The 25,606-nt window shown below is 36.4% G+C and overlaps 1 protein-coding gene across 2 annotated transcripts in view; it reads right to left on the reverse strand.

Moving 5' to 3' along the window:
- Window positions 1–26: 26 nt before the first annotated feature.
- SNX6 (sorting nexin 6) overlaps window positions 27–25,606 on the reverse strand; it is a 29,596-nt gene continuing 4,016 nt past the window's right edge. For both annotated transcript variants that reach the window (XM_066552263.1, XM_066552262.1), the window contains exons 3-14: window positions 23,758–23,862; window positions 21,914–22,024; window positions 20,362–20,483; window positions 18,285–18,408; window positions 16,967–17,062; window positions 15,593–15,698; window positions 13,088–13,163; window positions 11,783–11,822; window positions 10,567–10,653; window positions 9,511–9,670; window positions 8,387–8,472; window positions 27–1,850 (exon numbers count right to left, since the gene is read on the reverse strand). In XM_066552263.1, coding sequence (XP_066408360.1) covers window positions 1,797–1,850; window positions 8,387–8,472; window positions 9,511–9,670; window positions 10,567–10,653; window positions 11,783–11,822; window positions 13,088–13,163; window positions 15,593–15,698; window positions 16,967–17,062; window positions 18,285–18,408; window positions 20,362–20,483; window positions 21,914–22,024; window positions 23,758–23,862 — 1,167 coding nt within the window. In that variant the 3' untranslated portion in view covers window positions 27–1,796. The remainder of the gene's footprint in view (window positions 1,851–8,386; window positions 8,473–9,510; window positions 9,671–10,566; window positions 10,654–11,782; window positions 11,823–13,087; window positions 13,164–15,592; window positions 15,699–16,966; window positions 17,063–18,284; window positions 18,409–20,361; window positions 20,484–21,913; window positions 22,025–23,757; window positions 23,863–25,606) is intronic.

Consider the following 25,606-nt stretch of genomic DNA (forward strand, 5'->3'; position numbering starts at 1 on the left):
GCTTTAAGAGACACACCCAATACCAAGAGGCTTGGAAAAAATTTAATGAGCTAGTAACACTCAACAGCCAGGACTAATCTAAAAACTGTTCCCACATCCTACTTAAAATATTTACAATATTGTTAACTATATATACATTGTCATCGTTGTCCCTTGTAGTCTATTTATAGATGAGTTCCTTAGGAATTATACCTGTTATATCTAGAAGATGAACAGCACAGTATTGGTGTAGTAGGCATTGCTGGGAATACTCTCTGTACTAGCTAAGTTGCCAAGACCCACTGGGCACTGGGCATCGAAGCCTGAGGTGATGGGTACATGAATCAAAGCACAATGCAAACTTCTCTGCCTTTGCAATGTTTTGATGTGCAAGGCAGCAGGGTAAGTATACAACACTGTGCAATTTACCCTATCTGAGAAAAACAAACCACACGCCTCTGTGTGGCAGTACAGGGCATCTGTAATCAGACACTGACTTACACTGATCTGCATTTTCAACCATACCATTCACCCAAACTTTGCTGCTGAAGGCCTGCAAACAGCATATATTGCTTATAAAGCAGAAATCCCACTGTGAAGAGTGATTCCTCAAGTGACATTTTATGACATCGTGAAATCACACAACATAGCAGCACCTCTTGGAAAAGGGTCATAGTTCAACAAAGGGAGACCAATCAAGACAACTAACAATACTGGATTCATAGCTCTAAGTCTTAAGTCCAGTTAGCAGAATGAGATCCTCTTAACACACTCCTTTATAGGGGATACCTTCACTTTTTTCCTGAAGCAAAACATTTTATCTGTATGACAGTGGGGCAGTATTACTTTTCACTGATTTTTTATGCACCTTCTGAACTCCCTTCTGCTACTTTATTTCCCCTTTCTCAGAAGAAACCCAGGAAGTTCTCTCAAATGTATTTCTGCCAAAGAAATTGCAGAGTCAGCCACCAAGCTCAAAACAATTTAAGTACAACACTGGGTAGGAAAGTCACAGACAAACAGATAAAACCTGAGAATGCAAGTGAAAAGTACTGGGCGAGTAGTGTCAGACCAATCCAATACTTAGTCAATGGTTTTTACACGATGAATAGAGAAAAAAAAAAAACAAATTAATCTAATTTACTAGAAAATACTAAGCTTATATATGATACAGTGTCTGCATCATTTTAGAAAAATCACTGATTTCATGGTTTATTTTACAATAATTGGATTAGTCTACAAGTTAAGGCAAACATACTAATGCATCTGCTTTTCTTTTTAAATCATAGTTATAAAGGTTACACAAAGTTCTCCAAAATTTCTAAGAAATGTTCACAATTGAAAAAAAGATAAGTTTTTTGATATAAGTACATGGAAAAAAAACTAAGACAGTGTATACAATGCCATTATAGTAACAATATTCAAATATCTAATGGTAATATTTAGGCCATTTGAACAATGTGCTTCAAATGGTGATCTTCAGAAATTACTTACAAAGGTAAATAAGATTGCAGCCGTATCATAGTATTCATAACATGAACATTATTATATTGGCTATTTTCACAAAACCCGAGCATTTGGTTTCTGAACAATGAAAGCGTATAATGATTAAATAAACATGAATATGTATGTATAACAAGTATGCTGTTCATATAGTCTGGAGCTACTTTCACATGTTTAATTCTTTTGAAAGAAGAAGCTTGCTTATGTGCACTTTGTCAAATGTTTTCTCCAGGGAATTGTAAATGCCTATTTAAAGTCATGAAAACAAAATCCAGAGGAGGGCAGCCCTTGTTAGTGGGAGGACAGACCGTAGCTTATGTGTCACCATTTAACACTGCCAGGCAGCTCTGCAGAAGCTGTAAGTTACCCTGTAAAAATAAAGAAAAGTATCACTACATTTGTCTTCTTTCTTTTAAGCTTGTGACAGAACAATGTTTTTTAAATAGCAATGACACAACTAAAGAAGAATAGACAGGTTTTGAACTTATGGAAAAATATGTGTAACTTTTGTATTGAAAGTTTTTTTGAATGTAGGAATATAGTGCCATAGAAATAAAGAGAGTCAATCTGAGATTCAAAAATAAGCACTTAATACCCTTTCACATTTCTTCCTAGAGGTCTAGTCTGGCCACAAAAACTACTCACTGCAGAGCACTCTCTCAGCAATGAAATTCACAGTTGCAAAGTTTAAAATATTTTATATAGCAGGGCCATTGCTCTGTCTCTAGAATGAGATCCCCTAAGTATTCATGTGTTACTGAATCCTGTGAATACTGTATTCATCAGCAAATATTAAACAATCCAGAGCGCTCGGGATCTCCTCACTTATAGCAGCCATTTGAGTTGACAGCTTTGTTCAAGGAGGAGGCCCCGTTAGAAAGACAGCAGACTGATAGACATGCTTAGGCAGGTGATTTAGCCATCGAGTTTAGCCATTACAGCCGGAGCTACAGAAGTGATTATCAGAACATTAACTCAACTCTAAGCCAAGCTCTGGCCGCCTTTCCAAACACAGTTTTTAATCTTATTTAAAGCATTCTGGCTCTACCATAAAAATATACAGACTGGTTTTCAGGTATCTGAATGAATTTAGAGAACTGACACTGTTGTGAATTAAGCAAATGTGATTGATAAGCCAGAATTTACTTTGCAGGAAAAAAACACCACCAAAACAACTCAGTATTCATATGTTCATTCATGTATGCTTACATCACTTTAAACTACTAGCTATTCACTATAAAATACCTGTACTACATTTGTTCCCAAATCTGAAATCTCCATGTAAGAAAAAAATGTCAGGATGTTGACAGTGTTAAGAGTAATTCCTATCAGGTTCAGATAAAATGCAGGAACAAAGCACTCTGCCCAGTTATGAACATGGAAGAAACTGCTGACTTCTAAAACAATTTTTGGATCAAAAAAGAAACGTATAAAAAATTCAGACACACAGAAGCATGTATCTGTGATTACCATGCCTTTCATAAACAGTCCACAGAAGTCCTTAAGAATTTGTAAATACTCCTTCAGTTAAGTGCTCCAATGACTTGTGACAGATAAGCAGGACATTCATCCCTCAGCCCCAAAAGCTAAAATCATAATTCTATGCCCCCTTCAGGTTCTTAAAATCCAGATTAAGCAATTAACTGATTTAAAGGCTTAAAAACAGATTCCCAGTTATGCCTACTAAATCCTTCTCAGTCTTATCTAGAAGGCAGCAATATCAGTTACAGCTTCAACAGCTTTTTTGTCTCTTTATGTCTAGACTGGCAGAGGACAGTGACAAGGTATTTTTCAGAAGGCTTGTAATTCGGTGACATGAATAAGTTCTACATATGCAAGGTACATGAGGACTTGGTGGCCCAACTTTGTGGTGTACAGGATTCATAAATTTAAGGTCTCTGCTACTGAAAAGCTGATTCTTGACCATAACGATCTAATGAATTTAAAGGAATACTTCAATCTGAAGTCTTCACTCTTCAAATGGAATTCAATTTGAAGTATACTTATGGACTGCACACATTACCTGTAACTAAAGTGTGACAATAACCTTTTGGCCTTCTTATTACAGAAGTATATTTGTAATTTACAGACCATTATGTAGCACTCTAAAAAAAAAAGTTACCAGAACATCTGTGCTGGGCTGGGGTAGAATTAATTTTCTTCTCAGTGGCTAATATGGGGATATATTTTGGATTTGTCCTGAAAATTATGTTGATAACATAGAGATGACATAATCATTGCCAAGCAGCTCTGACTCTGCCTTTCCTGCTTCTTGTACTGGCACACTGGAGAAGTGGCTGGGGGTGCACAGGAGATGGGAAGGGACACAGCTAGGACAGCTGACCCCAAGTGACCAAAGGGATATTCCAGACCATATGACATCATGCTCAGTATATCATGTAGGGGAAATAAGAAGGAAGAGGGGGGCATTCAGACTGTTGTCTTCTCAAGTCACTGTCACGCATAATGGGGCCCTGCTCTCCTGGAGATGGATGAACATCTGCCTGCCCATGGGAAGCAGTGAATAAAGTCCTTGCTTAGCTTTGCTTGTGTGCATGGCTTTTGCTTTCCCTGTTAAACTGTCTTTAACTCAACCCACCAGTTTTCTCACTTTCCTAAGTTTCAGTTGCCAGCTGAGGTTAAACCATCACAACATCCTTTACACCTCAGTCATTTCCAGACTAAGCCAGCCAGTCTACTCAAATTTTCCAACTAGGCACATAATTCATTGTCATTAGATCAAATTTACAAAGTTCACAAGAACCACCTTATTTAAATTATAATAAATCAAGGACAATAGAAACTGTGAACCATTACTCCTTGTGGCTGCAGTATATGACATACTTGACTTACATCACCACAGCTTGAGAAAGTCCAATACATTCAGATTCAGAAAAGTGTTTCTTGCCAGCTCACACTCCTAAGCTGTAGATATTAAAATTATTGGCAGAACCACAGTGACACAAACATCCTTTTCAGGAAAGAAAGAATTACTGACAAAACATTTCAGCAAATCCCTTAGCACTGCATTTTGCTTACTTCCTTCTTCTATCGGTTCCAAACAGACATATGTTGCTAGTACACAAGAAATTTTTTTCCAAAAAACACAGAGAGGCACGAGTGTATATGTAAGTATTTGTGGAAAATAAATGTTTCTGTTTATTTACATGAAGGAAGTGGCTGTCTTACTCAGTTACAATTCAATGTAGAAAGACTCCAAATGTACAGCCAAGGCTATGAATGCTATATGATTGTAACTGTAGCAGTTTCACCAGCTATCAAACCTCCCTTCCTGAACACGAAGTCCAGCACAGGAACACCTCAAAATCCTACCATTTAAAATGCTGAACAGTACACCAAATGCAGCTTTTGCACCAAAATGGCCAAACACTGACTCAGGTCTTACATTAGCTACAGCTGCATTAAGTCATGAAGAAACCCAGAACTAGCAAAACAGAAGCTAAGCACTACCTAGGGGGGGGTAATCAGCCAGAATGGCCACAGAAAAAGAAATATCAGTATGTTTAGAGTAGGTCACTGACCAACGATAATCTAAAGCTTCAGTTTGGCAGCTACTCTAAATAGATCTAGGGTACATGCAGCTGCTAAGAAAGCAGCTCTCTTTTATTACCAGACCCTCCCAGAAAAAACTGTGCGTTTTGATACAAGGGATGTTGTGAAACAAGACAAAGTAAAGCTTAGGAAAACCCAGAGCAACCTTCAGCACCTTCTTACTATGCAGCTGCACAAATAACTGTGCCAACATAAGGGAAAGGAAGAATCATGCATCATCATCCTTCCTGGCAGCAGTCTGCCCTTTCATCATCTTAAAGCAAACCCAACCCACAGATTTTTAGCTTTTTCAAAAGTCTTGAGTTGTAATTCAAAAGGAGAAGAGGATATTAACAATACTTCCAAGAAGTATGTTATAGGGAAGCAGTATGAACATAACTGGGCAGATAGGGTTTACTTAGAATTTGTATGTACAGTGTCCCTGATTTACTGAGTTTATTTCCCTATGGCCCTCAAGTCTTCTAGAGCTACAGGGAGGTATAGCTCACAAAATGCAAGCTGTGCCTCAGAACCTTCTCTCAATTCTTGGTCACTCTTGACTTCTTCTGTGCAGCAACCTCTGTATTTTAGGATTTGTGTTTTTCTTTCCACACAGAGCAAGTAACTTTAAATGGCAAGTCAAGCAGCAGCCTTCATTGTGTCCAAACTCCTCCAAAAGAGCCTCTCAGGTGAGTTCAACACACAACTGCTACATCATATTTCAGCTCTATGTTTTTTGTGTGAGGCAGCTCCAAGTCCAGAAGATACACAGCTAGACTGATTCAGAAACAGATGCATCTACATGGCATCTAGTCTGGAGACACTCACTACTGAAAAAGACAACCCATAATAGAAGACTTCTAGCAAAAGGCTGCAGCAGTATATCCATTGTCCCCAGACCTCTTCCCTACTAGGCATTTTTGCTGGAAGCAAGCACGTACGTACACTTGGGTAATAGTTCATCTTGCAAAGTTTGTCAGCACTGTGCTCCACACTCGACTGACCAAGCAATTGCCATTTTGTTGCTACTAAAACTTCACATGTCTGCCTCCAGGAAGTGCAAAAGCACAGAGACAGAGACTGCCAGCATCAGGCAAAGTATTTTGCCAAAAACCTAGAAGCAGGGGGCTTTTGATCTGACGTAATTAATTGACTGCCTACATGAAAAACACGGCTTTCTTTTATGCTTCCATTAGTCTCCAAGAGGAATTAGGTGTCTAGAAACAGCCCAGCTTAGCCCTGTCAAAACCAGGGCTACCTAGTCCTTGAAATGGAAGTATTGCTCATGGTTTGCATTTCAGTCATATTCTTCTAGCACTGCTCTTCCCACATTAGGGCACAATACTACATCAAAAAAAAAAAAACCCACAACCCAACAAACAATCTTTTAATATCTTATTTTCTTCTTTTATGGAACTAACCTAGAAAGTGTATATCAAACCATTTCATCCTTCAATACTCTGCATAGACTAATAAAAATCTATCCATAAGGCTCTCTTCAAATACCTTGGTTACTGCATTAATAAGAAGATTCCCCATTATATAATGTTGAAAAATACAACCCACTGTACTTGTAAATTTTGTAATAATCAAACCCAGAATTCATAGAAAGAAAAACACTGCAACCAAACGGATCCATCTGTAGCTTAGCTTGTTTTTAAATATGAAAGAGTGGCATTGAAAAAGAGATTTTTCAAACCTAGTGAGAAATGAAATCTCTTTCATTCAACGAGTTACAGTATTTGTTAATGTTTCAAGACTTATCATTCTTAGTCAAAATGACCTTTTATTATTGTAAAACTTTAAAGATTAAAAACTGTCTGGTGAATTGTGTGCTCCATGATGAAGTAGGTGAAAAGGGCAGCAAAAAAAATTCATCTTTAAAAGTAGAACTACAATTCAGAGGTTCTATATCCAGCTTCATGGACTCCTTGTTATTAAATTTACTAAGACAAGGTAAGTCACAGAGAGACTGTTCAAAGAAATTAGTGTTAAACACAAGCTGTGGCAACAAACTAAAGCTAAAAATCTTCAAGAACTTCCAGGTACTGAGGACACAGGAAACATGTATCAAGTTGAAAGCTACACAATTTAAGCATCTTCCCCCTGTATTCCACAGTTATTAGCTGTCAAAATTAAAGAGAATATTATTCCAACATTGTGACTTGCATAGTTAAAAGAAGTGATTCTTTAATAGAAGACAGAGACATGGTCTAAGCATTCCCCTTCAAGGCATGTGGAGACTTCAGCAAGAGTCAGTTACAAGAGATGATGAAGAGTCAATGACTGAAGCAGGACAGAAGCATTCCCTTACTAAAGTACAATATGGCAAATCAATAAAAACTGTTCAAGTAAGATTGCTAGGACTATTTAAAGTAAGGACTGTTCATCTGAAAAAAAGAGTCATGTGTTCCATACATTACTGATTGCTTTACCAGCAATACATAAATATCTCATTAAGCTGAACTTACACCTACAAAGATCTTTAAAAAAAAAGTTTCCCAAACAACCCTTATTACTGCACATGGATTATACAAGCAATGGGTTTAGCAGAAGGAAGAATGACAACATCAACACTACTGAAAAGAAAGTAAAGCAGCAATACACCTCTTAACAAGTCCTTCCAACAGATATATTCTGAGTTAATTCACAGCTTCCTAACCAATGCAGTTTCAGATTTGAAGAGAAATGATAAAGAACTGATTTTTAAAAGAAAGCTGCCTCCAGCTTTAAGACTGTTCAAGTAAGAGACTGTTGTAGTCATCCATGAAACCAAATACATTGTGAAATTTAAGGACAGTACAGGCCTCCTAAAGTTCTTTTCCCACAAAAATTTATGTTCCTGAAAGGGCTATCTGCAACATGCCTCTTTTGTTAATGGTTTAGAGTTTAAAGGCAAAAAGGTTCAAAACCCATACTTCATCATACCAGACAGGTCAGTGTGATCTCATGCTTAATATCCTATACATCAAGTCCCAAAATCTGGCTAACAGGAGAAACCACTTCCTTTCTCATAGTGAAATGGAGAGACTAAGTTTTAAAAATAGGTAAGGTTTCAAATTCTGCAGATGTAAATATCAAACAGTCAAATAAACACAAAACTGAAGGCAAAATTCTCTTCCAGGATATGAGTTTTCTCTGAAGGCACCTCAAGCATACCAATCTCTCAGAGACACTTCACCTAGACTTAATTTTCTCTTTATTAAAGAAATTTAATCTTTCTGGACAAAACTTAAAAATCTCCTTCTTGAATGTGAAATGTGTATCATACAACAACTGAAGCCATTTTGGTTAATCAAGCATATAATATTCAAAATCACTTGAAATATAGGCCAAAAAGGATCACAGTTACCTTAGCATGCTTTAATTCCAGTTCTGCTAGTTCCACCAGATTTTTTCTGAACGCTGCAACTCTTCTTGTCTTAAAGTCTATCAGTTCTATAGAAAATAAAAATGGACTCATTAACAGTATCCCTGCTAGTGACCTCAGCTATTAACAGACATTCCTTCAGGATGGAAGAGGTAAAGGGTGAGAGGAGGGAAGAAGAAAAACCTTACGTTTAATCTCAGCACATTCTGGGCTCAAAAATGCTGCCACTGAGTTGGAAGAAAGCAAACCATCACTGCAGCTCCTCACCTCTAGGTAAACTTTTGTGGACACTAAGCTCTTTTGAAAAAAGACGCCAAGTGGATGCTTTTAACACTTATTTCTCTTATTCCACTGCACTGTTCTTTCAACACTGATACTTGAAAGTCTTCAGGGAATATACTAAGCTAAAACTAGGGTGTATGCCTTCTGCATATACCATTGTGGCTAACAGGATCACTCATTCTCCACTGTCTCATTTACAGGAATCATTAACCAGATTTACAGGCTCAAACAACTCTTCAATGATAAAAAGAGGAGAGCATGGTGTTTAAACCTTGAACAGATCTGCCACAAATGATGACTCAGATACCTACTAACTCACTGAAGTTTAACCTAAAAAAGACAGTAAGTTTCCAGAAGAAAAGTAGCATGTAAATAAGGTTCTTTTTCTCTATCAACTCTGTAATTCAGTGAAATCTCATTTCATTATTTCTCCCTTCTCTAATGTAGCATCGTATCTGTGACAGATTGGTGCCTTCACAGAAGAAAGCATAATTCCCCCCAAAAGAGGAATTTTAACAACACTAAAACATTTGTTTGCTATTACTGCTAACAGTTATCATTTTGTATCCTAGCTTATGTATGTGGGAAAACAGCTTAACAAGTAATTTGCACCTAGACTTTGCTCTACCTATCAGAGCTGTAAGAAGCCAAAGAAAAATATAATTTGAACTTTCTAAAATAAATAAATAATAATTAAAAGATAATATCCCTGCTTAGGAAACAGTACAAAAATCTATTCTTATTAATTACATTAGTTCTCTCTAATACCATACTAAAATGTTAATTTTCAAATAATAACATAGGATCAAGGCCCACCCAAATACCTTGTTTTGCTGATTCAGAAATTTTCTCAAATTTCTGACAGCATATTTGCTGAGTAGTTTCAGCTTGCAGCACATCTTTATTTTTTGCTCTTGCTTTATCCAATGCCTTATTAGCATTTTCATAATCCACTAGTGACCTAGATCTTCTATATAGGAGATCCTATTAAAAAAACAAAGGTTGTATGGAGTTTATAAGACTCTACCCAAGGATTTTATTACATTCCAAGTAATTTAAAAAACCAAATTAATTTTAGTCCTTGTTGCTGTATTTCAGGTCTTAGTAAATTATTTGCATTCACTTTACTTCATCCTCCAAGTCACAGGAATGTCCATACTAGATCAGATCCACAACATAATTCTGTTTGGTCTCCTCTTGTCTGACAGAGGCTAGCAAAAGATGGCTTAGATCAAACTCCAAAAAGCCAAAGAAGGCAAACCATGGGAAGTTTCACAGCTTCTTAGATTAGAAACAAACTACATTTAGATTATGTATCTCAAATACACACAGGGCCCAAGAAGCAGTAGTAATATTTTTTGCGCAACAGTTTGTGATCTTGTAACTACAGACGTTTGTTTACTGTCAAATGCTTGCTCATTCTGTGATATTATTTAATCATCTCACATCAAACAATAGCAAGAATGAAATTTTCTGTAAGCACAGAATATCAAATTCAGCCCATGTGTTTTTGTATCAGCACTAGCAGATTATATGGAATATCCAATTTTAATATTTAAAAAAAGCAGAACTGCTTGCAATTACAAACACCAAACACACTGCAAACACGAGAACAGCCCTTTCAGTGTTTCTTATTACTGCCTGATTTGGCCTTGACAAGTGGCTTACTCAGCTCCACACAGCCAGTCCCACATCAGCAACTATTTTGTTACTCCTTATATTCAACAGAAACAGGTTTTAAAGCTAAGGGGAAAACTGTAGGCTCCAGGAGGCAGCATTTTAATCTATCAATATTCTGAGTTGATAAGCCCATATCACTTTCTCTAATTTTTTTTTGTTAAAAACCCACAATTTCACTGAACAAAAACCCATGGATTCACCTTAGCAGCTTGAGATTCCCTAAGGTAATATTTCAGAAGATCAGAAAGCTTAAGATCTTCATCAGCAGATACTCGAGCCTCTATTTTCTGGAAAAACAAAACAAAACACCACCATAAAACAAAAAAAAAAAAAAAACAGTAACAAAAGATCAGCTTAAAAACAAGTAGACTTTGGGTATTCATTTGTATGATACAAATTAAATGTACAATATGCAGTACACAACAGATGGTCTTTTTCAAAAACTAAGATCAGGTTTTAATGACAGGATACTTAAAGATGCAAAATGAGAAGCAGTATTAGGATTTTGTATTAAAATGTAAGGAATAAGCTACTCTACGAGAAGGAATTGACAACTGGCTTTTTATATTAAAAACTGGGTTTTTTTCCCAACAGCAATTATATTTATCATATGCTAGAAAAAATGTAGAGAAACAAACTTATATTAAGAGTTGCACAAGCAGTTTTATGTTGTTGAAATTAAAGGAAAAGAAATTTTTAAGGCACCTTTGCAGACTAATTGTGTAACTGCATGTGCTAAATGGTCTAAAAACCAATAAACTAATTTGCTTGCATTTGAAACAGATTAGAAATATAGTCTGCAAGGGCATTTTTAAACCCTAATTTAAAAAAGAATTTCTGAAATGCAACATTTTGAGTCAAAGCAAGTAATTCTGTCAATTTTCTTTAAAGTATGTGTTTATACAGATACAATTGTCAGTTTAAGAAATGCACACATTTTTCATTTAGAAGTCTTCCTGGTACAAGGCATACATATTCTCTCTACCAAGCCAAATAAGTAAGGCAAAACAGAAGATACATGAAAAACTGGTTACAAGCATAAGCAATATTACTTTTGAGTCAAATAATTGCAGAAACAGATCTTGGCTCCAGAAAAAAAGCAACATGACCACCATTTTTTTTGGATTAAGGATTCAATTTCTTCATTTCTTTTATCCATAACAAGTTCTGTGATTCCCAGTAACAAGTATGGAAGACCTCAATGCATTTTAGAGGAACAGAAGGGTATTACAGCAGACTGGCTAGAAATGTTTAGTAGACTGAGGAGTCCAAAGGTTCATTTTACAAAACACAACTGAAATCTTACACTTTCTCATTCCATACCACACATTGCTTAAATGCTCCATCTAGAAGCACCCATATTAATTCACATATTAATTCCTTGTTGACACATGATGTCTGTTTCATAGTACATACCCTTGTTTTGTCAAATAACTCTGACACCTTCAGAAAAAACCTGTGCAAAGGAAACAGCTCATATTACAACATTGTTTTGAACAGTCTAATTTCTAGAACTCACACTATAGTCTGTGTCTGGCAATAAAGATTGCAAAGGCATTGTTTATAGTTATAATTCACAGAACTCAGAGAACATACTAGTTTCAAACTTCAAATGCATGGGAACTGGGCAATGTAAGAAAGGCAAGGTAAAACAAAGCATAACAAATGGATATTTTTAAGTAAAGAATTATTGCTCAGTTCCTCAAGGATTCTTTATGCTTCTGTGAATTAAACCCCTAACACCAGCACGATGGTCAATGGTCTTACACTATTATCAAGTGTCCTTTACACAAATTTGAATGTACTTTTCTTCACTCAGTAAACACGACATATGTCCTACTTGGAATTCAGGGATGCTGAGCAACAGCGTGGCAACATCTCCACTGCAGGAGACAATACAGGGCTTCAGTCCTAGCGCAGACTGAATTACAGTCAAATGATATTTTGACAGAGGACAGATGTGATTTTTGACACACCCTAATGGACTACAACAAATATCAATACTATCATCAAAGTATCTGGTATATAAGCTATCACCACATCTGGAAGTAAGTAAAAAAAGTACACTGTAATTCAGGTATATTAGAAAGTTAACTTTCATGTCCTACCTGTTGTCACACTGACACCAACATCACACTAACTGTGTGTATGTTGACAAGCACTGACATCTTTAAGCTAGTAACTAAGTTTTATTGTCAGATACACCAGACTTCAGGCAAATCACTGAAAGATTAAAGAACAAACATCTGTACATGGAGACACCCTTCTAAAGTTCTGGGGACCCCTGAAGATTCTTTTGTTTTCCTAAGGGCAGCAAACTTGCCAGAACAGCAGGACTATTTTTCAGGATGTTGATATACTCAAAAAAAATCGATATACTGAGATCTGTGCTTGATCTGCATATATCATAGAATTTGAAACATTTTTTTCAAATGGTGAAAGAATTGTGGGTTTTTTTCCTTATTTGATGAGGACTTTTCCATCTCAACTGTTCAATTTTCTACAGATTTTAGAAATTGGCTTTTTTTAACAGACGAATATTAAAACAAAACTGTTAAATGCAACCTGCTAAAGCAATGAAATACTAGAGGACAAAATGATTTAATGTCATACAGCTGTAATAACTTCTGGTTTTCTCCTAACAAGAGCTACCAATCTCACAGGCCACCATTAAGACTGCTACACAGCAAATTGCCCCATAGGTTATTAACAATATCTTACTTGCATATATCTGTGGAGTCCTGCGTTCCTAATGCATATAATGAAGAACCAATTCTATTATAGTCATCCGCCACATCTAGAAAAACAAACAAGCACTTGTTTTACTACCTCATTCCTCTTCTTTCTGAAAATTTTGAAATTCCTTTCTTCAAAAATAGGTATTTTTCTAAAAGGACATGCTTTAACACAGAAGTAGAAATAAAATTGCAATCTTATCACTTAATAGGAAGGATAACTTCACACAATAAAACAGTGGTTTCACCAAATTGTGCAATCTGTAATTTATCTAGGAGTATTTTATGCAATTACAACCTGCTAGGTGAATTAATCATGCAATTTTTTTAGGTTTTATTTTAGTGGAAGATGCACAAACTTAATGGTTAAAGTCTGAATTTAAATTTTATTTTAAAACTATTTGGAAAAAAAATCACAGTTTAACAGTTACAAAGCCTGTGTGCTTGAGAGCAGTTAATTGACTACAAAACCCAAACTACAAAAAATACAGCATTATATACACAACACATTTTCTAGCACATCCCTGTTTTTAGAAAACCCTTACCTCTTCAACAAGCAGTCAGTGGTTAAAGTAGCATTAGTGTTAAATCACTTTAAACAATAAATTAGAAGCAACATTTGTAAGAAGGCTGCATAATTTCACTAGCGAGGTATTGCTGTATAATATAAAAAACATAAATCTTTGCACACAGAGCTTTTTTAAAAAAGCTTTAAGCATTAACTCAATGGATGATGAAAACTAACAGTCCCCAGCAATGAACAAGAAAATACACTTGTTTGTTATTTCTGAAGTTTATATGCCTTTAAGCAGAATTATTTTTTCCTAATAACACAACCTTAACAGATTGAGTGAGTCAGCTTTCACCTAATTCATTACTCCATACATTATCAATGCAGCTGGTTACAGTGAAGAATGGTATCAGGAAGCAATTAATCTCTCCTTCTATTCCTCCAATTTCAACATAAAAATTGATTTTCTGCTGGAAAGAGCAAGTTGGTGTCTTTTCAAAACCTGCAGCTCTCTGTTGATCATGTTATCCTTAAACTACAGATTGTCCATTTCCAAAACAGGTTCCCCAAGTCATTGCTCTACTCCTCTAGCCAGAACTTCAAAAGGTGCCATTTGTCCCAGTTCACAGTTTGGCAGAAGTTGTCAGTAAACATTTATGCGATTTGAGCCTGGAAACCAACCAAGCTTTGTCGTGAGTTTGATCAATCCTTTTCCATCAGATCCTCTACAACCTAATTTCAAAGGATTTTCTCACTTCTACAGCCAATGTTAAAGCCTTTCTCACTCTGTAAATAAATCTTGGCACTTCATTACCATGAATGAAGTTCAGTTCTCATTTTAAGAAAGCAACCAAAAAGACCAGAAAACACTTCAGGTGGGAACTGAATGCAGATACAGGGCCTTTAGCTCATTGAGCCATATTTGACTCTTTCCAGCCTCTAGCACAGATACTAAAACTACAAAAGACTCAACGTTCATGCAACAGCAAGAGAAGCATCTGAAGAACTCAGGAAATTCTTGGTTTAACATCTCATCCAATATCTATTTTAGAGATCTTATCAATGGAGATTCATGAAAGGTTTGTGACCTGGTTTTGTATGTATATTACTGTAGACAGCAAAGACAGTATCTGTAAATCACACCCAAACTTCAAGGAATAGACAGAATCTGGAAGATCAATTTTGATTTATCTAGGCAGAAAAACTTAAAATCAAAGACAACACAGGCCAATTTCTTCTGAGCTTCTCAAAGCACAGTAATCCTAGATCAAACACTATAGTCCTAAGCCAAAGATTTTTCATTTTCTCAAATAAATGAACTGCACTTGAGAAGACTATCTAGAGCTTTCAGAAATCACAATGGTTAGCACTCAGCTCACAAAGACAAATCAAGAGGCAAGTGGTAAATCTTGTCTCAGTAAGAAAAGGAATCCTGTAAACCAGACTACTCAATGCACACATTGCTGTCCCCACTCTAAATGGCTAAAAAATGGAGACCTAGTCTAGAACCAATGGGCCAAACAGGAGTTTGCTACAAGAAAAGGTAACTTTGTTAGCAAGGTAATGCAATGCCCAGTTTGCCAAGAGATTGCCCTCAATGGAATCAACCACACCCAATCCAGAACAACTGCACTAGGAGTAAAATCACCTGTACTGCCATATTACCCACCTCTACACCTAAATGACTAAGTCAGACTTCAAAAAAATATTAAAACTTAAAGTGTAATTCTTTTCAAGCAGACAGCATGAAGAATAAACATATCCTCATTGTTGCACCAGGCTCTTCTTACTCCATCTAGTCTACTGCAGCAAAGCCTAAACTTAGACATTCAGACTGAACTTCTTTAGACTAGGAAGGCTACACTTGGAGAAATGAATTCACTTTTCACGTGCAAAAAGTAAGCTAAAAATTACTTCTCCTCACTAACAACTTCTGTACACTTTAACTAGTACTATTTTCACCCTGAAAAAAAAACTCACTTTTATGTGATCTTGTCATTTTATCAGATTTGGCAGAGGCATCTTTGACTCGGTTGTGATATTCTACAAGGAATGTTCTCTCATGTTCAAAGAAGTCATCCACATCCTACAAAAAAAAAGGGAACTATTAATAAAACAGGATTTCACCCACTCTCCACAGAGCAATTGCAGAGTAAAGTTGCACATTTCACTGCTGCTGTGACAGGAAATGCATCTGGTTTTCATTCTCTAAAACACCATTTATATGAACTGATTTCTTCTCCACTCTTATATCATGACCTTAAGTTTTATTAAGAATTTAGTAAGAATTAAGAATTTGCGAGAAGTATCCTAAAGATCTATATAACTAAACAAGAAGGAATAGCAAAGGATCACCAAGGGTGACAGACAAATAGAGTACATGTAATCTACTTACATGTAGAGAAGGAATGAAAGTCACCCAGCAGCACAGAGGCTGTGGTCTCAGACAAGATGATCTGAACTCCTAGCTCAGAGTTAAGATCAGAACACTGATCTTAATGACAGACTTCTTACAATTTGGTAAACAAAGGTAAATGTTAATATTGTCTGTATTATAATTTGAGATAACTGGTTTACACTTTTTTTTAAAAACCCTCTAAAATAACACAGATGCTCAACACCATGGAATAGCCTACAACATGGGCTTTGAACAATATTATGAAACTGGAAGTTATTTGGACTTCATATTTTTCTCCAAGTCATAATTAATCCATGGTCATATCCACTTTCCAGCAGTTTCAAAAAAAAAAAATTTAAACCTAGACACTTAACTCTTGTAAAAATTGCTACCAAATGGAAGGTCACCACTAGAAAGAAAAGAGATTAAAAATCATTCTCTGCAGAATTTCTGCTTGCTATAAAAGTGATCTTGTACCTTTTGGAAAAGTATAAATTAAATTGAATTTTCATTACTTTTTTTTCCTCAGTTACCTTCTTTAATCTAGGAGATGGGAAAAATCATATAACCTACTGCTGCTCTTTGAAACAGCAGACAGATTCTAAAAGACTGGGAAAATTCACTCCATTAGTAACTTCTGAACAGAAGCAGTTGTCAGACCTACTTCTCCTTTCCATTACATAAAATGGCAGGCCTGAACAAAAAAGAACCCCAACAAGATTATCAGTTGTCTATGTATAAAAAAAGGTGCTTAATTTCATAGAGTACTGAAAGGTCAAGAAAACTCTCAGTTAATTTGTATCCAGGCCACAAGTTCTCACCCAAGGTCTGCCAATAATTTTTAAGTTAGATATCACTACAAAAATCTATTTTTGTACCTATGTAAATTCTGCTTCATTAAAAAAGGTGACAAATGTTAATGCATTTTAAATCTTGCTATGTGAAGCAGTAATCACCTTTACTCCTGAAACAATGACACCATCTGCTGATTTAACCATATTTTTGAAGAAGTCTTCAAGTTTCTCTTTCTTATTTTTCCCACGAACACTCAACTGAAAAACAAATTATTTTATGTTAATTCATTTTCTGGAGGCAATACAAGCTTTAAAAAAATTAAATAGAACTACATACCCCTACTAGCTATACTTAAAACAGTTCTACTGTTCTCTGTTTATTCTTATACTCTGCACTAATGAGGACAGGGCACCTTGCATACAGAATGAAGATAACTTCATTTACTAGATTGTTTATCACCTAAAATACCATTCTAGGGTGAGAAAAAGGATAAAAAAAAGATCAGCACCATTCTAGCACCTGCTGTACAGAGTGTACATTTCAGTTACCAATAACACGGTATTTATCATGCACAGTATAGCTGAGTTGATGTAACAATAGTTGAGTTAATACAACCATGTTTCACTCTCTGGTGAATGGCAGATCTTTGACTTCCAGAGGATCATGCTAGTTTAAGCCTCCTCACACTCTTCCTTGTCCATCTAACTACTCCCAGTTTAAGTAAACTGAGTGCCTGAACCTGTAAGCATTTTTACATCAGGCAACAGAGGAACCTCTGTAACACATTTTGAATTAAGTATGTACACAGTTGAGCCAGTCTGTGTAATAATTTCTTCCACTTAATGTTTATTCCTGCAATTCTAAAAAGTAACTGAAACTCTTTGCAGAATAGGAGCAAACACTGTCTCCAACACCAAAGAGTTATGAATCCAAAAATACTCTCCATTATCTCAATTCAGTATGTTACATGTGGATAGCCACACTAGTCCAATATTCAGAAAAAAATTAACCACATTTTCACTCACATCATTAAAATTATCAGAATATTTCATCAGAAATTCTCTCTAGTTTTGTTAACAACAGAATTTACACCAAAGTTCCAAATCCTAAAAAATTAGTGTTCCATTTTGTTCCATCATTCTTCCTCGCAGCAAATAAAAATAATTCAAAAAGTGGAAAAGTATACTGTCAAGTAAAATCACCACCAAAAGCTCACCTTTTTAATCCAAAATATAGTGGATTTCCAGTAATCTTTTTGAAGCTGAGGTTAAAGCATAGAGTACATTTGGTTCCCCAGGTGGCAGAAAATGAACTCCTACAGACTAAACGAATTTTTAACTTTTACGATACAAGTATGTCTGGCATGAAGGAATTGATGTAATTTGCTCCAGGAGGTAATTCCCTCTTAATCAGTTTTCCATCCCACCATAAAAGCACATCTTGATTTCTCTTGCCAGCGATTCAGTTTTCAATACTCACATCCTGATTATATTCCAAGAATACATGGAAATTTAAGTCCTTTCTCAAAATAGGATGTGCTGCCACGCGACACAAAAACACTTCATGCATTGCAACTGTCTTCTTGAATATTGCCAAATATTCACTAAAAACAAGAAATAAGACAGACATAAGAATTTCATATGAAGCAATTAAGTTTGAAATAAACCTAGTGAGCAGCTTTAAGAGCTGGGTACAAAATTACAAGCCGATATATTGGAGTTTATCACTCCAATGTTTGATATAGACATAAATACTGCAATGTTAATACTAGGGAGAAATTTGAAGCCCAAACACATTACAGAGAGACTTTTAATGAAGAGTCAACAAATACACTCTAATTTTTATGGTTAGCTAACATACACTGGTTTGCTGAAAGTGTAACCTCATTTCATTGTCCTTTCCCCAGCACCCCAAAATTCAAGAAACTAAGGCACAGACTACAGTCCCTCAGCACTGTGTATTGATGTGCAAATTCCTTCCTCCCCATCTCCATCCCCTTGCCCATTTGCACCCTCCTTACTTATTTATATGTTTATGTAGTTTTGTTAGCTGTTTAGACAATCTTTTATTTCGTGTTAAAGCACCTAGCCTTTTTGAGCCAAAGCTTACATTGATGTCTCACTTCATAGTGGTTCTAAAAGTGAAATTAAGAGCTGCATTTGGTAGGTACAACAAAAAAACACATTTAACCATAACAATCACATAGTTGCCCAGTTCAGCCAACTCAACTTCAAAGCAATCACTCACTTGCAATTTAATTAAGAGGAAGGCACTCTTATCAATACAAGTTTGGTAGAATTCATTGTGCTTTGCAAATTCAATGAGTAAGATGCAACTCATCTAAAAATGAGGAAAGGGCTCTTTTTCCCATTCTGAGGTCAAAGAGTGAAATTATAATCATTGCTTTTCCTTCCACTATGTGCAAGGAGGTTAAGATTTACATACCAGCAAACCAGCAGGGCCAGTGTTGGGAGATGTTTGATCTCAGTGAGAGTAGTAGTCATTCAGTGAAGACAAAAAAGGAGGATGCAGAGGATGGAGGTGGCAGTAGAAGAAACCCAAAGTTTTCTGTGTTATCCAACCCCTAACCAGACCACAAGAGAATCATGATCAGGGCCGCTGGAAAACCAGATTCTTTAAAATCTAGAGTGTTCTGCTAATTTCCAGTTTTCTGCATATGAAGTGTATATCTACTCTGCTATAAATTATGCTGTACATATCACTAATACAGAGCTTTTAAGACATTTGCTCACAGCAGCTGAAGTTCGGAGAGAAAGCAGCAGTTGTAAGAGTTCTATGTACTTTTCTTGCCAATTCACAGCTCTTGATAGAAGCAGTCTAGAAGCAGCGTAAATATACACTTGAAAACTGAAACCAATGACAGGAAAAAGATCAAAGAAGTGAATGCATGATAAAGAAAATGGACGAAGCAAGGAGAAACTTCACTGTGTAACTCAATATGGAACAAGAAGCTTCAGAGCAGTTATTTCAATATAAATTAAATTCATAGTAAGGGAAAATAGTATTTTCAGGAAGTATATTCTCCTTGTGCAAAAATTAAAAAAAAAAAGTGTCCAAAAAGGAATTTTCTAGTAATCTTTGTATTTCTTGGGGAACAGAAGGTTGGCATCTATGTTTACAGTACCAACCACATGCACAACTCCCTACTCCCAATCACTGCGTGTATTACCCTAAAGACTAATTATACTTATCAAATGTGGAATACCAGAACTAAAAAAGATAGAGGTTATTTCCTCCCTTTGCAGATATTCTGTGAAGAACAGGATCTAAGTACTTTCCTTCTTATGAAGGAATGTTCAAGAACAAGCTAATTTATTTCCTGTTTCAGAAGATCTTCCATGAAATTATTTCTACAATTTTCCTAATGGCACTGATCATGATCACTAAGATTAACCTTGGTTATATAACAACTAGATTCTCAAGTGTGTGTTTCACAGAGAACCATTACAGTGAGACTGGAAACATGGGACAGCAAACAGCATTAAAAGTTTTGGAATATAAATAAATTAATAAAGTAGTAATCAAGTCTACATACGCTTCCAGTTCTTGTTTCATCTTGGTGAATTCTTCTTTAGTCATTGATCCTTCCCCTTCTCCAAGTTTCTGCAGCTTCTCCCTAGAGGCATCAAAGTCAGGCCTGGGTGGTGCTGGTGGAATCTGGAATTTAATCCAATTTTTTTTAAGTTCTCATTTTCTCAGTGAAACAACACCCATTCACAGTACAGGAACTGTAGACTGCCTGCAGCTTTTTAATACATGTTTCTCTCTTTCATCATTCATTACAGCATTTCTGGATAAAGTCTCTTATTCATGAGTTATTCATGCTGCATTACTACACCAACTTCAGTCAAGTGCCCTTGAAGATTACTAAAGGATTAACTAATGGCTTCAGTTTAATTACAACAGAAGCAAAATAATACTTCATTTCCTATGACAATGACTTAAAACTTGAAAAAAATATTTTTAATTGGTTTTGGTTTAACTTATTTGGTAAGGATTATTTCTCGTTTAAAGAAAGAAGAAAAAATTCCAGAATTGTTTTCAGACCATCCATTTCTAACTCCCAAAACTTTAAACCAGGAAAACCATTCCCTATTGTTTGCAGGCACTAGCTCTTTCTTGCAGCACTGCTGACATTAAAGAAAGACGTATGTGTTGAAGTAACAAAGCCTCCAGTCAACAAGGCTCTAGGTTACTTTTGTAATACAGTATATTAACACTGAAAGAGAAAACATCAGAGTCAAACTAAACCTGAATTGGTGCCAGGAAAGGAACACAGAACCAAATATGTTTAAATTTTAATTTACTGATATTGGTCCATTACATTACATATTACAAAAAAAAAAAAAAGAAAAGAAAAATCCAGCATCTAGACAGTCAACTGCCTGAAACTAGTTATTACCACACTGAAGGTCTAATCATTTCAAATAGCTCTTCTGACTAAGAAAAGACTAGCTCAAGAATGGTATGACCATCACAGATTATACTCATTATAATTTACCCAGTAATCAATTAGAAATATCTGTAACCCTCTGAATCAGCAAACACCCCCCAAACACAAAACAAATACCAAACTTTCATACCAAGATGACAAATATTCCTATTTGCAATTAACATACGAAAAGCAGCGCCATTTTTAATATGCCGTATCATATGGTGCCTGTTGTGAGACCTCTGTTCCTGGAATGCCTGAAATTAACTTCAAACTGTAAGTTATTATATATTGAGGTTCCCTGTGTAACTCGGTTAAACATTAGCTTGCAGAAACAATACCACCAAGTTACACAGTTCAACCCTCTCCCACACTTTTAACACAGTGGCATAAAAATATACTTGGAGACAAATTAAACTACTCACTTCTTAGGAGTAAAGGGCAAGAAAGTATGACAGCTACTGTAGCTTTCTTCCAAGCTCGCTTCAACCATTAATTTTGTGTAATTGCATAAAATGACGTATTAAAGAAGCTTATCTGATTTTATAAGGAATGAACACCTGCTGTTTCCACTGCATTTAAAAGCAGTCTCAAGTAGTTTTGATCCAGCCCACAGAAAATGGCACACATAAACCAAAAGAATACCAGTACTTACAATATAACCAGCATAGTCCTCATTCTCAACAAAAGAGTCATGAAGCCAAATAAACTCTTCGTGTTGCCGGACAACAGAAAATTCATTTTGTTTGAAATTTGGCAAGGAACTCTAGAAGGGTAAAAGGAGGTAGAATTATGGGGGGGAAGGAGATATGGAGGAAGAAAAGCTCAACAAAAAACAAGGTTTTTCATTACTACATGAGAAAAAACCTTGAGGGAACAACAAAAGTTCATACCACAGTAATTACCCTCATCTTAATTAGTGCAGCAATCAACTGGCATGGGTTGCCATAAGAGGTTGTGGAGTGCCTGCTCTCATCAACACATCTAGTATCTTTATCAACTTAATCCTGGAGCTCCATTTAGTATCTTTACTGATGATCTGGATGAGGGGACCAAGTGCCCCTTAGCCAGTTTGTAGATGACACCAAGTTGGGTGGAGGTGTTGACCTGCCGGAGGGCAAGAAGGATCTGCAGAGGGATCTGGCCCAGCTGGATCCATGGGCTGAGGCCAATTGTAGGAGGTTCAACAAGGTAAGGAGCCAGGTCTGCACTTGGGTCACAACCCCAGACAGTGCTACAGGCTGGGGACAGAGCAGCTGGAAAGCTGCCCAGTGGAAAAGAGCCTGGTCAACAGTGGCTGGACATGATCCAGCATGTGCCCAGGTGGCCAAGAAGGCCAATGGCATCCTGACTTGTATCAGGAATAACATGGCCAGCAGGACCAAGAAAGTGACTATTCCTCTGTACTGGGCACTGGTGAGGCCACACCTCAAGTGCTGTGGTCAGTTCTGGGCCCCTCCTGACAGGACAGACACTGAGGGGCTGGAGCGTGTCCAGAGAAGGGCAACAGAGCTGGTGGCAGCTCTGGGGCACAAACCTGATGAGGAGTGGCTGCGGGAGCTGGAGGTGTTCAGACTGGAGAAAAACAGGGGTTGACCTTATCACTCTCTACAAGCATCTGATATGAGGCTGTAGCCAGGTGGGGGTTGGTCTCTCAAGTAATAGGTGAGATGACAAGAGGAAACAGCCTCAAGTTGCACCAAGGGAGGTTTAGATTGGATATTAAAAAAATTTCATCACCAAAAGGGCCATCAAGTTTTAGAAAGGGCTGCCCAGGGAAATGGTGGAGCAACCATCCCTGGAGGTATTTAAAAAACATGTAGGTGTGGCACTTGTCCCTACATGGTTTAATGATGGACTCAGCAGTGCTGGATTAATGGCTGGAGTCAATCTTAGAGGTCTTTTCCAACCTAAGTGATTCTATGATTCTGTAATTGAAACCCAAATGGACAAATGCTGAGCAATGTGCTCTTGCACACTCTAAATTAATGGTGAGGGTGAAGGAGGAGATAGGATTAATGATGTCCAGATATTCTATTCAACTTCAGTTATTCTGTCACTCTGCAATCAATAAACATTCAAATCTAAAAAAAGCCATAAACAACAATAATTAAAAATGATCCCTGAATGTAATACAATTACAAAATATGCTTTTAGAATCTGAAAGTATAGTAAGATCTAATCAAATTAAAAAACTATACTGAAGTATATTCATGTATATTAAAGATTCTACCTGCAAACAGGCTAATTAATAGGCATGGGAATGGCATAACAACACATCAATGCAAAAAAAAGTGAACACAACTTTCTTCTAAACAGTTTCTTAACTCTTAGTCATCTTTTTCTTATGCACCGCAGCTACCTAGTCTTGTAAACATGAGATAATTCTACTTTCTCATTTCCTCTGGATTGTGTTACACTTTGTTTCAACAAACAGTTTAAGCACACTCTCTTTTGTATATAATTAAGAATTGCTGCATGTACAAACCCAAGTTTTACCTTTGTATGGACTGTGAATTTCACTTTATCCCTCTCACTCAGTGCATCTGAGATATCCACTTGCAGAGCAGCATCAGTCTGGAGATCTACATTTATTGCTCTAAGCTGAAGGAAAATATATTTAGCTTAAAATTTTTTTAAAAAAAGGTAAACTATATTTCCATTATTCTTTCTTTGAAATGAACCCTGATCCTGTAATGCTGAAGACAGATCACAAAACCCCGAACATTAAAAGGTTATTTCCAGCAGAAAAAGAAATTCCAGCAGTACTCCTTATGAACAACCATACAAATAATAATCACCTTTACAGTATGCCTTGTTAGTGCACTATTTTCATTTCTGTAGATTGTTAACTTGCTAGTAATTGAGATGCTCAAGACAAAGTACATTTACAGATAGCAACAAGTTTGGTAGGTTTTTCTCTTTATTGTCCCCATTCCTCTGAACTGACAAGCTGCTCTAAATATACTTGTAAAGGTAATTATAAAGATATTTACAATTGGAAAGGTACTTTTAAGGAGAAAAGTGGCTCTATATTTCAAAGAAACAAGAGCAGTTACAGACTTGATTTACTCACACTGTCTTATTACACTATTCTGTTCAACATATCTCATCATGTAATGAAAAAGCTTAAAAGAGTATCCTGAACTTCACAGAGATAAGTCTTCTTGGAACTATTGTTTTTTCTGAAAAACCCCAAAGCAAAACACTCAAACCCAAAACTTTGATGTCTTCAAAATGAGCATGAGAAATGGCAAAAGTTCAAGGAATACATGTGTTTTTTTCTACAAGACATGAAACCTGAACTCTTTCACAAAATAATTCCAGTCACACTGGAGAAAAAAAAAAAAAGAGAGACAATGATAAAATATAGCAAAACTGAAATGTTATCTGACCACCACAATATTTGGCAGAAACCGGACCAAAGGCTTCGGTACTTAGCGTAACCTCATCTAGAGCCCAACTGGAAATTCAAGTCCCCTCACCCTTGCACCCTTGTTGCTCTAGAGGAATTTGTCCCATGACAATTTCATCATCATGGCCAACATACATTTGGAATGTTTTTACAAGCACTAGTGCTAACCCTGAAATCTTTTCCAATCACATTGTCAAAAAATATTTCAACATCATGCTCACAAGGCATACTTTTTACTGAGACATGGTGTTTTCTCTGCTGCATTTTTTCTACAAATATCCCATGCTACGGTATAAAAATGCTTTACCATACAGAGATTTGGACTTTTCTCCATAAATTTTTTCAAGATTGCATTTTTAAGTCAATACTTAAGTACAAAAATGCTTTAAGTATTCTCAACACATAGTAGGGAAGTTACACATGAGCAGATTTTGAAGGTAACACTGTGAGGCACTGGAAAAGCTCTAGGACCAGAAGCATCAACTGTCACACCTTGTTTTCCATAAGTTACCTTTACATTAAATCACAGTGGTCAGATCCCAGGCTAGTGTTGCTGTTAACCTCGATGCAAGGACAACTCTTGCCTATGTAGCAGCAACCAGACACATGGATCTCAGAATCAGTGTGTTAAAGCCAACCAGAACCGTGCAGTCCAGCATATTCTGCTAAGGCTAGCAAAATGTAACTGTTCAAAAGCTCTAACACATAGCATTTCCTTACAGTGAAGTTGGAAATCATTAAAATGACTGCACAGTAACATATTCACACACGTGATTCAGGCACTGCCTTTTGCTTTGTTTTCCCAAGGTTTAGAGGGTCACTGCCTCACACAAAGGCATATTATCATGCAATGGTTTCTTGCAGATCACTTCTCATAGGCACAATCTCCTAGCTCCTACTGAGCTTCCAAAGTGCTTACCATCTAATTTAGGA

This window comes from Molothrus aeneus, chromosome 6 (genome assembly GCF_037042795.1).
Source record: "Molothrus aeneus isolate 106 chromosome 6, BPBGC_Maene_1.0, whole genome shotgun sequence".
NCBI classification, from domain to species: Eukaryota; Metazoa; Chordata; class Aves; order Passeriformes; family Icteridae; genus Molothrus; species Molothrus aeneus.